The sequence below is a fragment of the Microtus ochrogaster genome, linkage group LG4, assembly GCF_000317375.1.
Source record: "Microtus ochrogaster isolate Prairie Vole_2 linkage group LG4, MicOch1.0, whole genome shotgun sequence".
Classification (NCBI taxonomy): domain Eukaryota; kingdom Metazoa; phylum Chordata; class Mammalia; order Rodentia; family Cricetidae; genus Microtus; species Microtus ochrogaster.
The window spans coordinates 52,548,850-52,566,366 of record NC_022030.1 but is presented as its reverse complement, the minus strand read 5'-3'; the positions used below and the strand labels follow the sequence as shown (position 1 = coordinate 52,566,366).

At 39.1% G+C, this 17,517-nt stretch overlaps 1 protein-coding gene across 4 annotated transcripts in view; it reads right to left on the bottom strand.

The window, feature by feature from the left end:
* Farsb (phenylalanyl-tRNA synthetase subunit beta) overlaps positions 1-17,517 on the bottom strand; it is a 67,829-nt gene that overhangs the window by 37,916 nt on the left and 12,396 nt on the right. For all 4 annotated transcript variants that reach the window (XR_003378177.1, XM_005361549.2, XM_026786189.1 and 1 more), the window contains exons 5-13: positions 17,068-17,183; positions 13,428-13,578; positions 11,635-11,743; positions 9,460-9,530; positions 7,640-7,701; positions 6,913-6,964; positions 2,871-2,932; positions 2,439-2,646; positions 1,902-1,982 (exon numbers count right to left, since the gene is read on the bottom strand). Coding sequence is in view for 3 of the 4 variants with exons in the window: in XM_005361549.2 (XP_005361606.1) it covers positions 1,902-1,982; positions 2,439-2,646; positions 2,871-2,932; positions 6,913-6,964; positions 7,640-7,701; positions 9,460-9,530; positions 11,635-11,743; positions 13,428-13,578; positions 17,068-17,183 (912 nt within the window). In the remaining variant the exon portion in view is untranslated. The remainder of the gene's footprint in view (positions 1-1,901; positions 1,983-2,438; positions 2,647-2,870; positions 2,933-6,912; positions 6,965-7,639; positions 7,702-9,459; positions 9,531-11,634; positions 11,744-13,427; positions 13,579-17,067; positions 17,184-17,517) is intronic.

Here is a 17,517-nt window from a genome sequence, read left to right as displayed (position 1 = left end):
GCAGAAATCCTCAATAAATAAATAAATTTAAAAAAAAATATATAAAAAAAACAAAAACAAAAACAAAAAAGTCAAGGCTCAGCTTTTGAAGACTGATTGTCATCACTCTTGTGCAAACTAGATGTAACAATAGAGACTAGCTATGGTAAGCTCTGTTTAGAAAATAGAGAACATTATAGACTTTTAAACTTAATTATTCATTTGTTCATTTTAAGCATACAGGTATTTTGTCCTGCATGCATGACTGTACACTATATGAGCACATGATGCCCACAGAAGCCAGAGAGGGCACTGGATGCCCTAGGACTAGAGTTACAGAGCCACCACCTGGGTGCTAGAGATTGAACCTGGGTCCCTTGCAAGAGTAGCCATTGCTCTAAACCTCCGAGCCACCTCTCCAGCCACTATAAAGACTTTTAGTATTAAACTTTATGTGAAATCTGTCCCCTCTAGATATCCAGCCCCTCCCTCCTTTCCTCCCAGAAAATGAACTTAAACGGTGTGACTGGACAGCTGAGCAGACTGCTCAGTGTTACACTCTGGTGCTATAATTCAGTCACAAGCTTTGCCTCAGAACAGCCTGGGTTGGAATCTTGGGCTTGTACCTGTGGTTGCATGGGAGATGGAGGGCCTAGCAGAAAAGTTACTCTAACTGCTGCACTTCCTGGGAAGAACTGGTACCATACGCATACAGTTATCAGTGGTGAGCAAACCCTCCCTGCAGAGCAGCCCCTAGCAGAAGGCAGCTTATGTGCTCCTACAAGATACATGAACTCGGTAACAAAATCAAAAAGCACTAATAGAAGGCAGTGAGAACTACAATCCAAAGTTTTAACAGCAGGTAGTTTTGGGAAGAAAAATACAATCAAAAGTGGAGAGAGGAACCAGTGGTTACTTTGTATTTTATAAAGTTGAAATCCTTCAAAATGATAATGTATTGTTTCCTATGTCACTTAACTTTAAAAAACAAACACATTTCTTAAGAAATGCTAAGTTTTATAGTTCAACTTTTGCAAAATGGTGACTGTTCACAAATGGAAATGAACGTCCACATACGAGACATGGCACTCTAAGCCTGGTGTACACAAGGTGAGACAGGGCCAAGCACTGGGCCCCCACGGCCCTGACTCTCATCAGATTCTGCTGTGTGCCGTGTGTACTGTGTATCAGCTACTCTTCTCTCCTGTTCAAGCTTCCTCACAGGTGCAGGGCCTGCTAACAACAAATGCTGCCTCAGAACAATCATCTAATACTCTAAAGATTTAGAACTTCAGGGCTGGGGTCAGAAAGCCAGGCAGCTGCTCCAGCCACCCACAGGTTGTTAAATCAAGCTCACTGGGACACCAAGCACTGCAGTCTGGGCAATGCAGACGTTCTCGGCCAGGGGAAACCATACAAACTGCAGGCGCGTTTATTGCTTTCAATGGTCAGCCTGAGGAGAGAGAGGCCAAGTTCCTTCTGATTCTGTAATAACATTCATTTCCTGATTTAGGCCTTTTATGTCAGCTTTTCAACTCAAAGCAAATGTTTGTGAACATGTTCAAAGACAAAGAACTAAGTCTAATGTGGAACAGTTCCCAAGCCCTTAACCAGGGCAGCATCTAGTGGGGACAGCCACAACCAAATTAAGACCAAATATTCTAACCTAACAAATCTTTTTTTGTGAAATTCATTGTGCACCTTCCACACTTACATCAAATGTCATATGGCTTTTTTTTCCCCTAGGCCTTCATAGTCTTCTATGACTATTTAAAAAAAAAAATACAAAAAAAAAAAAACCCAAAAATCCCATCCCCATTTTTCTTTACTAAAAATTGCACAATCTCAAGAAACAAAGCCTCTCTTCGATTCAGGGATCCCAAGGAAACATTCAGCTGGACAAAAGTGAGTTGAAAACATACCAGAGCAAAAGTAAGAGCTTCAGTGAAGCCAGCAGCAGCCATGTCCAGTCTGAGAAGCTCCGTGAGCTTGTTGAGAGGAAACTGAGGAAAAAGCAAGACACCAAGACATCTCAAACCTGCTTTGTTTTCTTAAAGACTCGTGCAGAACATACCGCTGAAAGGAACCAAACTCCTCCCCTCACCAGCACACTGCTAATATCCCCACCACAGCTATCCAGCAGCCTCCCACCCCTCCTCTCCCACACAGCGTCTGCCTTCAGGCCCAAGCTGAGAAAATGAATCTTCCAGTTAAAGAGATTCAACAAGAGTTCCACATTTGAAACCTGTCTTTCTTCAAAGAACAAGTCATCACAGGTTCTCAGCTCACTCTAATCATTTGGGCATCTGTTTTGTATCCTTCCCCATAGCAAATGCCTCTCATAGCAAAGCACATCCCAATGCTGCTTAATTCCCAGGTTCTGTTTGTCTCAAAACCTTCCTGGCATTCAATAGCCAGTCGCTAACAAGAGGAGTGTTTATTTAAGGGTGCAATCTTACCTGATTAGCTATGGTGTACGTTTTCGGCAGAATCATCTGAATGTTGTTATATCCATAAGCAATAGCCGCGTCCTCCACAATATCACATGCATGGATAACGTCGGATCTGGTGGGAGGAATTTCAACCTCAATCTGATTACCATCGCCTATGACTTCTGACTTCAGACACATCCTGGTCAGGAGCTTGGCAAGGTTTGCAGGAGATTCCCTAAAAAAGAACGTACAAACCATAAGCTTCAGTGGAGTAGGTAAAACATGCTGACATTCTGTTTTGAGATAGTTCCTACCTGAAATAGTAACTCCTCTCGCTGAGCTCTGTTACATATCAAATATCTTAGCTTACTATCAAGCATTCTTTCAAGAAAAATCACTCACTGTGTACTTTATGCTTGAATTCTCTTCTCTCCCAGACAAATAAGTTTCAAAGCATACCTGATTCCAACTTTCTTGTTAATTAAATCAGCTCTCACCATCTCCTTTCTGTAAGCCAGCTCCTGAGAGAGAAAGTTTGAAAACTTCAATCATCCCTCATCAGAGGCAGTTTTCTAGTCTGTCTCATTCCACCCGCTGTTATAGCTTCATTACCCAGCCAAGAAACTGTTCTTAGAGCCACACTGAAATAAACCTGGGGGGATTTTTGCTGTTGTTGTTTTGTTTTTTTGAGACAGGGTTTCTCTGTGTAACAGTCCTAGCTGCCGCCTGCCTCTGCCTCTGCCTCTGGGATTAAAGGCGTGCGCCACACTGCCCAGTCTAAACCTGAGGTTTGTTTGTTTGTTTGTTTGTTTATTTATTTTTGATTTTCGAGACAGGGTTTCTCCGTAGCTTTTTGGTTCCTGTCCTGGAACTAGCTCTTGTAGACCAGGCTGGCCTCAAACTCAGAGATCCACCTGCCTCTGCCTCCCGAGTGCTGGGATTAAAGGCGTGCGCCACTACCGCCCAGCCTAAACCTGAGGTTTTTAAACATTATTATAGACCCAATTTTTTATACCTGACTCATATATGAATATTCTATGTCCTAATTTTTTTTTTACTACTTGAAAATAATATAAATCACAAACATTTTTCTTTTACAAGGTCATCCTCTCTCCTACAGTACAATGCTATCATACGACATCATTTCTAAGATGTTTACAAATGTTCGGTCTTATGAAAGCAAAAGTATATGACCAAAGGACAACAATCCAAAAGTCACAAATATACCACTCACTGTACTAGTGAGACTTAGGGAGCACATTTCCTGGGTCAGCCAAATGGCTCTGTGGGTAAAGGAGCTTGCTACCATGTCAGATGACCCGAGTTCAATCCCCAGGACTGACACGAGAGGAGAGGAATGTCTCCTGCAAGCTGTCCTGTGAGTTCTACTTGGGTGCTGTAGTTTGCACACCCTAAATAAACACTATCTATCTCTCTTCTTTCCATCTATCTATCTATCCATCTATCTATCTATCTATACTATTTATCTATCATGTATCTATCTCCTGGAACTGAGGATCATGTACTTGCTAGGCAATCACTCCAACACTAAGCTAAATTCCCAATTCCCATAATTAATATTTTTTTAAAAAATAAATTTCTCTGTTGCCATTTCTCAAGTAGAAAATACTATGATGTCCCTAGATCTGCCTATCAATCCACTCCAGGAGACAGTAAAAGTGGGTGAGAAAACTTCATAAATTGGCACTCCCTCTCCTTCAAATGGCAAACAGCCTTACTACCCTAAGTGAAAACACACACACATAAACCCGAGGCTCTCCAGCACCTTTGCACACAGTTTAAGAACACTTATCCCAAGTTACTCTCAATGTGCACAGCTAATGAGTGCACACAGTAATGAAGAGACAGAGAAAGTCTGTCTCCAAAGCTCACAATGTTAATCAGTGACCTCCAAAACCTACTCCTTTCTATGAAGCAGCAAGGCCAGTGAAAAACTACCAACCTTCCTGGTGTTTGAGGGACCCTGCATTTCATATACAGAAGGAGCACTCTCCCTCAGGGGCGGCCTGCTCAGCAGACACTCAGCGCTGCTCTAGGACAAGTTTAAGAAAAAACCTTCACAAATGCCCAGCACTCCTTTTCAGAAACCCATAATTTTAAATTAACCAAAGTGCTCTATAACACATAAATGTTTTCATGAGGCTTTCTACACAAGGAAAAAAATTAACCAAACTTTAAAGCATATTTCTCCTGGTCTTTACAAAAATATATACTGTTTTATTAAAACCTGAAAATCCCTCATATTAAAAAAAAAAAAAAAGATAAAGAAACTTGAATGGCTCAGTGGTTGATGGTTGTCCACAGGACGGAAGTTCAATCCTCAGAATCCACATGACAGTTCACAACCAACTGTAACTCCAGTTCTTCTACAAGCACTGAATGCACATGGTACAGAGATACACATGCAGGCAGAACACCCATACACATAAAGTACTTAAGTTGTTGTTTTTTTCTTTTAAAGAACTTTCTTTAAATGGGACATTTGAAAGATCATTATGAAATTGTGCAACCTGTAACATATCACTGAGGGAATTAAGCAGAATGATCAGGAGATTGAGGCCAACATGGGCTAATTTTTTTGGTCTCAGAAAAAGAAACAAACAAAAAAGCAACCACAAATTCTTCCTTTGTCCACATGAATGGCCTTGGAATGTAGCACCGGCGATTTTCCCACCACATATAGTACCAATTTCTCTGCCTCTCAAATCCCTGAGATCCAGCTACAGGACTGGATACCCTGCTGGGAAAGCACTGGCTTGCTCTCTTACAGTGGGTAGCCCTGAAATGCCACCTTTAAAAAACCTAAGCCCTTTTCCGCCCTCATCTTAGCAGTGTTGCTATGGTTGCTGCTGCTCCCTGAGCCCCCCTTGACATCCATGAAGTCATGATCCAGTGAAAGCCCGGCTTCCTTTTTTTTTTTCCTTTCGTTCTTTCTTTTTCCTTTCTTTCCTTTTCTTGTTTTGTTTGTTAATAAAAGTCAACCACCAATCACCACTAAAATGCAAATCGAGTTAAAGCATAGTTTAGTAGTGTAGCCCTTGTATAGCCCTTCCTCGCACCTGTGGTTCCCTGGTTCCAAGCCCAGCGTTATAAAAGGCCCGACACAAACTACAAAATCTCCAATCCAACAAAAACTGACACTGTAATTTCAGCTATCTAGTACATAACCACTTTCTCTATGATAATCTAGAATAAAATAAGATGCTAAGGCAGCAAGATGGTTCAGTGGACAAAAGTTCTTGCTACACAGCCTGGCAAACCCCAGAGTCCACAAAAAGTGGATAGCGAGTGACTCCACGACATTGTCCTCTGGCCTCCACAGACATTGTGCATATGCACACACACACTCACACACACCAATAATACCAAAAAGTTTTAAAAGAATACCATACTAAACACTAATGATTTTAGGAAGGGTAACGTTTTCATCTTAGCAGATTTTATCATACTTTTAAAACTACTTTATTGGCTGGGAGGAAGTAGAGAAAGGTACTTCCCATCTCTTCAACAGGACCTAGGTTCTGTTCCAGCACCCACATGGTAGCTCACAGCCATCTGTACTCGAGTGCCAAAGATCATACACTATCCTGTGGTCTCCTTGAGCACAGGCCCATAACACTTATGGTACACAGACATACATACATACATACAGGGAAAACACTTGCATACATAAAACTTTTAAAATTTTAATGTTCAAAAAAAACAAATTTTATGTTCTGATTTACTTCATAAATGACAGAACAGTTTAAAAAATAAACAAAAAACTCAAAGGAACACAAGCTGATCAGAAAGTGGTCTCACCGAACCAGAATCACAACTAAATGACTGTGATAATGTTCCACTTCAAAATGACCACCTTACAGTGGGTGTGGGAGCATACTCCAATTCCTGGGGATCATGAATTCAAGAATAGCTTTAGCTACATAGTGAATTCCAGGCCAGCCTCAGCTACAAAGCAAAACCCTGTTTTAAAAGCAGGAAAGAAAAAAAAAGAAAAGAACGAACTAGCTTTGCTGTTTTCTACCAAGACCCCCATGTGTAACAATAACTGTGCTTACTTCTAATGCAGTCTCAACACATTCAGTTGCTACAATGACAGCCTTCAGTGATTACCGATTCCAAAGTGAACACACTAACTCAATATGCAGAACCAAGTAATCGTAAAAGGAGAGCAGAAATTGCCCAGCTAACTGCTAATAAGAGGGTAGATCACAGAATCACATTACTATGCAATGTGCTGTGATGACAGCTCCAGTCAGGCGCCTACCCTTAAATCCTTGCCACACTTATAAACAGACAACAGTAAACAGGCCAGGCCTCATGATGTCCCTACAGAAAGGCAGCACGCCACTCACCCTCACGGAGAACTGCAGTGTGTGAATGGACAGACGGATTAAACAACACCGAGAAACAAACACTCAACAACCACTGCGGGTAATAGGGCCAGGACTACCATTACCATCATCTTTTAAGAACTTACTGGAAAGGTGTTTGATTTTCCATTAGGAGAAACTACTTCAGCTGCTTCAACTCTAAAATAAAATAAAAAAAAGTCAGAAATAAAATGCTTAAGAAAATAAATGAGCTACAAATTCTTCAAATGTCTATGATCAATAACTCTGTTTTATAACTCCAGTTTCAACACGTTCGATCGCTCACATCCTACCATCATCATTTGACCAATCTTCCCACATATAATATTATTCTACTACTCCAGGTCCCAAGTGTGTCAGGCAAGCATCCTACATGGACTCTTTAACAAGGGAGTCTAGAATAAGTTGACACTACTCCATAGTAAGAACATGGAGCTTTCTCACACTTCTACAACTTTATTTAGCTGCTCCTCTATCTTTATATCCTCTGCCTACTGGTTGTTAAATACAACTTAAATTTCATTGCCTCCAAGAGGCCTTGCCAGATTGGCTTTATAAACACCAGAATGTTGGCAAAAGATTAACACTTTCCACTATGCATACTGTTTAGAGTTATGTCTTCCCCCAGATGTGTTCTAGCTTCAGGACCCACATCTGAATACGTGCACTGACAGACTTAGGTGTGCTCCCCGAAGCTTATATCCAAGCTAAACACGGAGTATGAGTGCTTTTCCTGCACGTGTATATGTATACTACACTGTTACAAATAGTACAGGGAGGCCTTAGAGCCTTGGTTTCAGAGCACTGGTGAATGATGGTGCTAAGTCAACTTACGTAAACTGATTTTCACAGTATTCACTGAACATGGTGACAATAATGTCAAGCACAATTTTTGCCTGCAAAAGAAAAAATATACATATTATGGTAATTTATAAGTATATATTCACCCAATTCAGATGTAATGACTATTTATTATAATTTAGTGTTCAAACACCTAAAAATGAACCCTTACATACACATTCTAAGAAAGGAAGTGGAATAAAAACTTAGGAGCAGGCTCGTTCTTATCTTCAGGTGTTCTCTATTTACGCAGCTCTGAGAGTTACAATCCATGACTGAGACAAATCGTTTAGTTCCCCCACCCCAACCCTGGATTATGAGGTTTCAAGAGAGACAAATGGCTAGTTACTGGAGTAAATGTTATCAATTTCTTAAGTCTCTGAAGCCAGACTGCTGGAATCCTGGCTCAACCACTTACTAACAATGTGACTTTAGATGATCTACTTTATTCTCTCTGTATCTCAATTCTCTCATTGGTTAAATAGAGATAATAAAAATTCCTACCTTTGGTAACTATAAGAATGAACACACAAGCACAAAGCACATAGAACATCCTTAATATATAGTAAGGGCCATATAAGTTCTTAGAATAAAACAAATCCTTACTGGGGGCTGGAGAGATGGCTCAGCAGTTAGGAGCACTTGCTACTCTTACAGAGCACTCAAGCTCAGTTCCCAGCACCCATACGGCAACTCACAACTGTTTAAGGCAACTCTAGTTCCAAGGAATATGACAACATTTCTGGCCTCTGCAGCCAGAAATGCACATTTGTGGTACGTGCATACGTGTGTGTATGCAGACAAAACACTCATAAAATAAATCTTTTTAAAAAAGAAAAAAAACCTGATTGGGACATATGTTTTACTCTTATATGTTTAGCTTGGATATAAGCTTCAGGGAATACCTCTAAGGTCTGTCAGTTCATGGTATAAATGTTAAAAAAATTTAAATAGTAAAGTCTGTATCACACTGATAATAATTCTAAAGGTAAACATCACGGATAACAGATACAAATCAAGTGCCTAAAACAGTCTCCAATGCTGCAGATGTAGGGGAGAGTCTTTTAAGATTCTGTTTCCATATGCCGACCCCTATTGCTATGGGATCTCTCTTAATTGGCTTATCTGCATACTCTCAAGAAGTCATATGTCACAAAATAAAGCTTTCTTAGCAGTCAAAGCCAACAATTGTAGTAATCAAAAGGGAGTAGACAATTTACATAGTCTAGACACCTTTAGGAATGTAAGCTATCAAGTGCCTAAAGATAAAAGTTCTTTTTACCCAATTCTTCTGGTTGGTTGGTTTTTTGACACAGTGTCTCAAGTAGCCCAGGCTAGCTTTGAACTTAAGTAGTCAAAGAGAATCCTGAATCCCTGATCTTCCTGCCCCTCAACGGCTGAAATTCTGGGCACACCACTCTCCCATACCCAGCACAGCTAGTTCTTTTCTTTTGCTTTCTTTTTTTTTGAAGAAAAACTTCCCAAGTACACAAAAACACAGACTATTTAGTCACTAAGATTAAGATGATGAAGTAATACAATTCCAGTCTCTACAGTCATATGTCTACCTTGCTAAGTCAGGAAGCATATACTTATTAAGTTCCTAACACTAGAAAGACATCTGGTACTCAATAAACATTTGTAAATTAATGAAAGTACCATAAACAAGCTCTACATTATCTACATCACTTTAATTTTCTAAGTTTTGATAATATGTTCCCACCTCTTCTAACATTATAAACTTTAAAATAAGTCTTGGCCCAAAAGTAAAATTATACCTGTCTAACAGTATAAAGGTTAAACATTTTATTTACCTTAGTGAAGTCAGTTCCTGTGCATTCAATAAATACATTCCTAGTATTCAGTGTAATTTTTGAATGGTTCCCTGTAAACAATAACAACAAAAATTTCAGACACTTGATATAATACAAATCTTGTTTTTTTAAAAAAAAATCACATTTTAAACATAGAAAACAATCTAAATACCCTAGAAATAAGGGGATATACAACTTTTTTTTTCCCTTTGATTTTTGTAGAAAGGGTATCATTAGCCCAGGTTAATCTAGAATTCAATATATAGCTCAGGCCACAGTGATTCTCCCGCCTCAACTTTCCAAGTAATGGGATTTTAAATATGAACTACTATGTGTGGTTACAGGATATATAACACTTTCTTTATGTAATTATTTATTTAGTGTGCACGCCATGGCACAGGTGTGAGGGTCAGAGGACAACCTGCAAGAGCAGCAAGAGCAGCAAGAGCAGCAAGAGCAGCAAGAGCAGTGCTCTTTATACAAGACAGGTTCCAGGAACCAAACATAGCTCAAGAGCAGTCCTCTTTATACAACATAGGTAGAGTCGAGTGCCTTTACCCTCCACTGAGCCATGCCACCAGACCTGGGCTGTCAGACTTTTAAGCTCCTATTGCAAGCTGAAAAATACGGATAATCTTCACCATCTTATGACAAAATTGCAAACAACCCCAGCACTCAGGAAGGAAAAGGAGGCAGACTTCTGTGAGTTCAAGGTAAGTCTGGTTTAAACACCAGTTTCAAGATATCCAGGGCTACGTAGAAACCCTGTTTTAAAATATAAAACAAACAACAACAAAAAGATAACTAAAGTTTTGAAAGATTAAACCACATGATGATGATGACAAACTACAGCACGCTAAGGTTAAGAGTAGTTTGGATCTAGTCGACTTATAGGCCCACATTCTTGACCATCAAAATTGCAGGCATCTGCAGCATCAGTATTTCCTTCTCATCCTGTGGCAGCTAAACCTCCTCTGGTCTCCCCAAAGAGACACATCTGCGGCTTAGGCATCATTAAATAAGTAAGCTCACTTAAACTGCTTCCTAAGCTTCCTTAAAAAAGGAATTAAGAGTCCATGTAAATAAGTTTTAGTATAAAACTACAAATTAGAGCTTGAGTTCAACAAAGACGTGCTGTTAAAGCCAAACATCTCAGTAAAAAAAACAAATGAAAATTCTCTCTTTCTCTTTTTTTACCCAAAGGGCCAACACGCTTGCACTTGAGCCTGGCAGCCTAATTCAGTCCTGGAACCGATATGGTGGAAGGATACCCGACTCCTGAAAGCTGCCCTCTGACCTCCACACATGCTATGATATGCATGCTCCCACACAGGCCAAGTACATACGCTAGCCAGACACTAAGCATATCTAAAACATCAGTACAGCCTGAAAAATGTGACACAACCCATAGATTAGCATCAGAATATACTTACACATGCATAAATATTTTTACAGTTACAAATTAAATGTACACCCTATATCATTCTAAATAATATATATTTTTACATAAAAATCAGCAATTAAACTAAAGGTTTTGAAAAAATGTACAAAGAACTCTTAAAATAAAATCTATGGGGCTGGAGAGATAGATTAATGGCCTAGAGCACTTGTTGCTCTTGCAAAGGATCTGGGTTCAGTTCCCAGCACCCACACAGTGATTCATAACCATCTGTAACTCCTTTTCCTGAGGATCTGACGCTCTCTTCTGGACTCCAAAGGTACCAGGCACCCACGTGGTGCAGAGATATACATGCAGGCAAAACATTCATACACATAATTTTTTTAATTTTTAATAAATGCTGCGGGAGGACCTTCTGCTCCTTCAGCCAATAGCTGCTGAAATACCAGCCCACTGGGGCGTGGTCTATTTATCTTTAAAAAAGAGCGCCAAGCCTCAGCCCGCTCTCTTGGTTCTGGCGCTTGGTTCCGGCTCCTGCTACAGCGACTAAGCTCCTTTCCTGACGGTTGGTGTTTTGTGAGTTTTATCTCCCCAAAATAAATACCCCTTTAAATCCTAACTGGTGTGGGATTGTTTCGCGCATTAAATAAAATCTACAAAAGACCTGAGATTCAGATCTACAGTTAATGACTGACAACTCAGTCAGACTATTGAGACTTCTACAAAAGCACTGATAAGAAACTGAAAAGATCCATGCTTTTCATGAAGTTACTCACCATTTATAATCGGAGGCATGGAGAGGACCACACCATTGCTGTCATAGATAACTGGATACAGGGGCTTATTTTCAATGATATGTAAATATTGCTTTAGGTGATTGTCAGTCTGAAAAGAATTAAGTCAAAATTATTTATTTCTAGTTTAACCAGCAGACATTAATCTGATATTAAAAAAAAACAAGCCAGAAAAACACCAAAAATGTTCCAAATGACAGAAAGGTATAAACTCATAAACTTTACCACTATAAATGGACATCTTAATGTTTGCATAGTCTCTATTAACTGGGTGAGATGAGAAAGTGGTCCCTTTCCCAGAGTGAAAACAGATTTGCATAGGCACTGACAAGTCATCACAAACAAAATGCAGCCATCACAAAATTCAGAAAGCCAAATGAAGTCACTGGTAAGTGAGGAGAAATTATACTATTTGTACTTGTTATTTTCAATGTTAAGGGACAGCTGAATCCATGACCACTGCTAAGGCTCTAAGATGCTAACGGGTAGCTAATTTACAATAGTGTTACTCACATACACAATAGCTAAATTTCTAACTATTCTAACTATACATGCATGAGTGTTAATTCAACACAAATGTGAAAATTAAAAAGAGTATAGTTTACTTGCTGGCTCTTAATCCTTTTAACACACTAATAACATCTCAGAGGTTTAAATAGTAACAAGAACCCAAACACAGTTGCTTATGCCTTTAGTCTCAGCATTCAGAAGGCAGAGGCAGGAGGATCCTGAGTTCAGGGACAGTCTAGTCTAATAGTGAGTTCCAGGCCAGTCAGGGCTACATATATAGATACTGTCTCAAATCAAACAAATCAACCAAAAAACCAAAAGCTAACAATAGACACATTGCGATCCAGGCCATAGCTACTTAAACTGTGGGTCAGTTTTATATGGGTTACATGACTGAATGTGGATGTTAATAAAACTCTGGTAACAACAAAAGGTTTTTGAAGGCACAACAACTAAACATCAAATCAAAATCCAGCAAGTGACGAATGTGACGTTTCTAGCAGTGCTTCCCATGTTGTCAAGCCTTAACTACAGTCTTGCTCCAGGACACTTAGAAAGCACACTTTGCACAGCACATGACACCACATTCACACCTCAGCCCAGATTCAACACTATTGCACGCCATGGCTATGAACTTCAGTGACTACACTGTACACAGAAGTTTTCTGGTCTTGTAGAAACACAATAGTTTAATTATGGAAAACAAAGACTTTCTGAACCTGCACGTTTCCTGCCTCAGCCTTCAAAATGCTGGGATTACACACATGTAACCCCCCCCCCCCGCCAGCTAACAGATTTAATATTTTCTTGTTATTCCTTAGGTCATATAAAATTATTTATCCTTAGATTATATTGTGTTAGAATAAATTTTGGCTTAGGAATAAAATAGGATTCCCAAACATTTCTAAAATGCTCTGAACAAATCTGTCATTCTGTGTTCTGTATTTACATGAAGCACTGACAATTATAAAATCAAAATATCAATCAACTCTGAAAAACACTAAGTTCCACATCCCACAGTATCAAATACTCATCCAGGATTTCAGTCTTTAAGATAAAGTAAACAAGCATTTCAAGCTCATTAATATGTAATTTACTCTTACCTTTAATAAATGTACAAATATACAATTCTGGAAGGAGTGAACCAACTTCCAGTAGGCGTCTGATCCTCTATCCAGCTATGGTTCATTCAAATACACACGCATGCAAGCAATAAAATACACAAACAATAAAACACGCAAACAATAAAACAGAAGACTTTTTACCTTGTATATATTCATTAGTTCACAAGCTGTATGCTCCTTGGTCATATTCAGAGGCTTGAATTTGATATCTGAAGGACGTTTCGCAGTGAAAGTGAATGGGCCTGACAAAGTGTCCAAGTCATGAGTGCCAATAGCAACCAATGTTCTTTTTCTAAAAATTAAAAGAGGAAAAGGCGGAAAAAAAGGGAAATGAGAGTGAGAAATCTTAATATTCTGAAAATAACACCATGTTTTAAATTCTTATTTTAAACACTTCCTTAAAAGAGCTCATGGCTGCTGCTATGTAACATTTTGATTGCAACATAACAAATTCTCATAATCATTAAAATAGCAAGAACAAATGTCAGTTAAGCTTGATTACCTCAACAGCAGAAACAAAGGCTTTCCTAAGTATTGTGTTCTTATGACTTCTTAAAATTACTTTAACATGGAGGTACATACATATTTAGAGTATTTACATATAATGACACATTTATAAATCAGATAAAATGGATAATATTAGATACACTTGGGGGTGTAGCTTATTGGCAAAGCTCTTGCTTTACAAGCACAAAGCCCTGGGCAAAATCCCAGTACTGAATCAAATCAAACAAACAAACAAATAGTATAAGTGATAAAAAAAAAAAAGCTGGAATAACTGTGGCTGAACTGGGCAGAACTGCTAGCAAGCAGAAAGGATCTATTACTAATTAATAATAATCTATTATTAATTATTACTAATAAACACAGGAATACCAGACAATGAAATACATGGGTCCAAGAGTTTAGATAAACGAAACCCTGCCAAATCCATAGATAAGAAAGTAGAAACCAATCAGACCTTCAAAAAAGGGTAGGGAGGGGAGGAAGGGCAATGTTTGATCAATGAAAACCAGGAGAGGCAGAGGAGGGAGCAAAGAAAACAAAAGCTCCAGGAGACTACATGTGTGTTCTGTGAAAGATTAATAAGACGAATTAATAAGCTTCTACACTGACCAAAGTGGAGAAAAAGATAATGGGAATTAAGGAGGCAGCACTGCAACACACAGTACAGATATCAAAGGCTACGGGCACATTAGAAACAACTTCATGGAAATCTATGATAACCAGGATGTCAGCTTCCAAAACTCTCTGAAGACATTACTTAGGAGTTGCTGCCAGGAACTGCCTCTAGATGCCTGAGGTTTAGAATGTGCTTGTTCTCTTCTCCACAGCAGTTAAAGCTGACAATCTCCAGAAACAACAAGTAAGGCAGAGGCTGAAGTGGAACAAAATAAAGAAATGCCTTCTAATGTTGAAGACGGGAGTTCACACTGCAATTCCAGTGCTCAGGAGGCTGCAGTACAAAGATCAAGGCAGGTTCCAGGCCAACCTGAGCCTCAACGCCACGAAAAGGAGGAAGGGAGGGAAGGAGGGAGAGGGAGGAAGGGAGAAAATTTTATAATAAAAAAATCCAAAATCTGCTGATCACTTCCTAGCTTTCACTGCTTGTCAAACCTTGCACCTAATTCTTTTAAAAACACATTCTACTTTGCTGCAGACAGCCGTTCCTATTTTATTGCCCTTGCCCACTGTACTCTTACAATATACAATAAACTTAAAAGGTTTTATTCTTCAAAATGAATTTAGTTTATTTCTTATTATTTTGCTTAGTAGTGACATATATTAGCAAGCTAATACATAGATTTTTAACATAAAAAGACGAAGAATGTTACTGAGAGTTCCAGGAACATGTTTCTACTATCTGAGCAAAGATGGTTTACAAAGAAGCAAATACATAAGCATTAGCTGGCAAGTCTGATTTGTAGTTTTAAGCGTTTTCCAACACTGAAGAAAACATCTAGAGTTCTTCTAGACTATCACTGACCTGTCCCACATACACACCACACATATACCTTGCAAGTCAGTACAGTTTGATGAGCTTCAAAAAATAAAAATTCACTTTTCTATTTTTTTACAGTTTTTTATTTTATTTAAGAATATGTAAGGTCACTGTCAGTATTATCTTTGGATCAATATAACTTCTTTCAAGATCAAAGCAAAATAGCTAAAGCTAGGGTTTCTCACCATTAATAAATACACAATTTTCTTTTTTATTGTTTGTTTAGACAGGGTCTACCCACACAGTCCTGGCTTGGAACTAGCTGCCCTTGAGTACACAGCAAACTTCCTGCCCTACCTGGCTATGGAACTCATTATATTTCCTCCCCTTTTTTAGACAGGGTGTCACTATGTAGCTAGCCCAAAATTCAATCTTTAGACTGGACTGGCCTCTAACTCACAGAGATCTGAAGTACTGAAGTTACCTAAAGGAGTCCCGTTCTCACCTTCCCTGACTCCTAGGGTTCAGGAATAAAGGTCTGAAGACCACTGCACTACAGAGAACAACACAGGAAGTGATAATGCTGTAGAAGCTCAGCAAGGCTAAGGCCCTGGGTTTGGCACACAGCACAGCCAAAAACATAAAAATAAAGCAAACTACAGTCACTTAAGTTCAGGTTGCTTTTATTTATTTAATTTTTTTTTCAATGTTGTGATCTAGGCTAGGCCTACACTACATGTCAGACTTATGTCTACTGCTGCTTAAGTTTTATATGTCAAAATTTAATTATACTTATTCAAAAAGTGGTCCAATCAAAGAAACTTTTCCACTTCTAAATGCGAGACTACACTTCAAATTTCCATGGTTTATGCTTGGTAATGTAATATATTAATAAGGATCTGAACGAGGTTGGGGCCATATAGCTCAATGGTAGAATATCTACATGCATGAGGACCTTACTTTGGCTCCTAGCATGCATACATAAGCAAACCATATTACAAACATAGTTTTTAAAATGATTTGAACAAAAAGAAAATAAACAAGAAAACTTCTAGAAATAAAAATTTTCTACATACCACATATACACCACTCTTAAGATTTTTTGTTTTTATTTATGTTTTATACGTATATCTGTATACACATACACACACACACACACACACACACACACACACACACACACACACACACACACGTGCAGGTCGCAAGGAGCCCTGAGGCTGTCAGGTGACCTAGCACTGGAGTTAAAGCACCAAGGGCGGCAAGTACCCTTACCACCACACCATCTCTCCAACCCACACATACCAGTTTAAACAGTAACAAACATCTATCTGCTGCAACAAGGTGAAATTCTCCCATGACCAGAGTTTAGAAATGTTTTGAAAAATAATCTGCAGAGGTAGTGTGGTGGTGTGAATGAGAATGGCCCCCATAGGCTCATATATTTGAGTATTTGGTCCCTAGGTAGTGAAAGTATTTGGGAAAGATTAGGTGTCGCTTTGCTGGAAGATGTGTATCTCTGGGGGTGAACTGAACTTTCAAAGAGACACTCCGTGTCTCTCTCCCTGCTGCCTGCAGATCAGGATGTAAAGCTCTCAACACTGTGCCTGCCACCATGACCCCGCCAGGACGACCATACACTAACCCTCTAACTGTAAGCAAGCCCCCCAACTAAACACTTCCTTTCGTTATAAGTTGTCTTGGATATGGTGTCGCTTTCCAATGATAGAACAGTAACTAAGACAGGTAGGTACGTGAGACAAGGAGATGGGAAAGGGAAGGGATGGAAAGGAAGCAGAAGAGGAAGACAAGGCGGAAAGAGAACGAAGCCCTACGAACCTGCAAATATTCTGGTGTAGTTTCTCTTGCAGTTCGATGAAGCTGTCATATCGCTCTTTAGTGAAGGTGATGTTCCGGAGAACCGCGGCTACAGCAAAGGGGCGCACTTTAGCTGTCTGGAAGTCAGAGCACCAGCAGAACAGGTTAGCACTAGGGCTTACCTTTGTCAAAACATTTGACAGAACAGTGGTTACACTCCTGACAGGGCCACAAACTGATTCAAACAGGCATATATTCATGTAGTATTCATGTAGTCAATCGACAAGGAGTTAAGTGGTAAGCAGGACATACAGGTATTATACAAGCAGAATTTACATTTTATTCACGATTTCTGGATACTAAATTAAAGAAAAATTAATCTTTAAATAATTTGTTCATAGGCCTTACTTTTACCAAAAGAACCCCTCCACATTTATCTTTATAAATTTTATTAATGTATCATAATTTTTT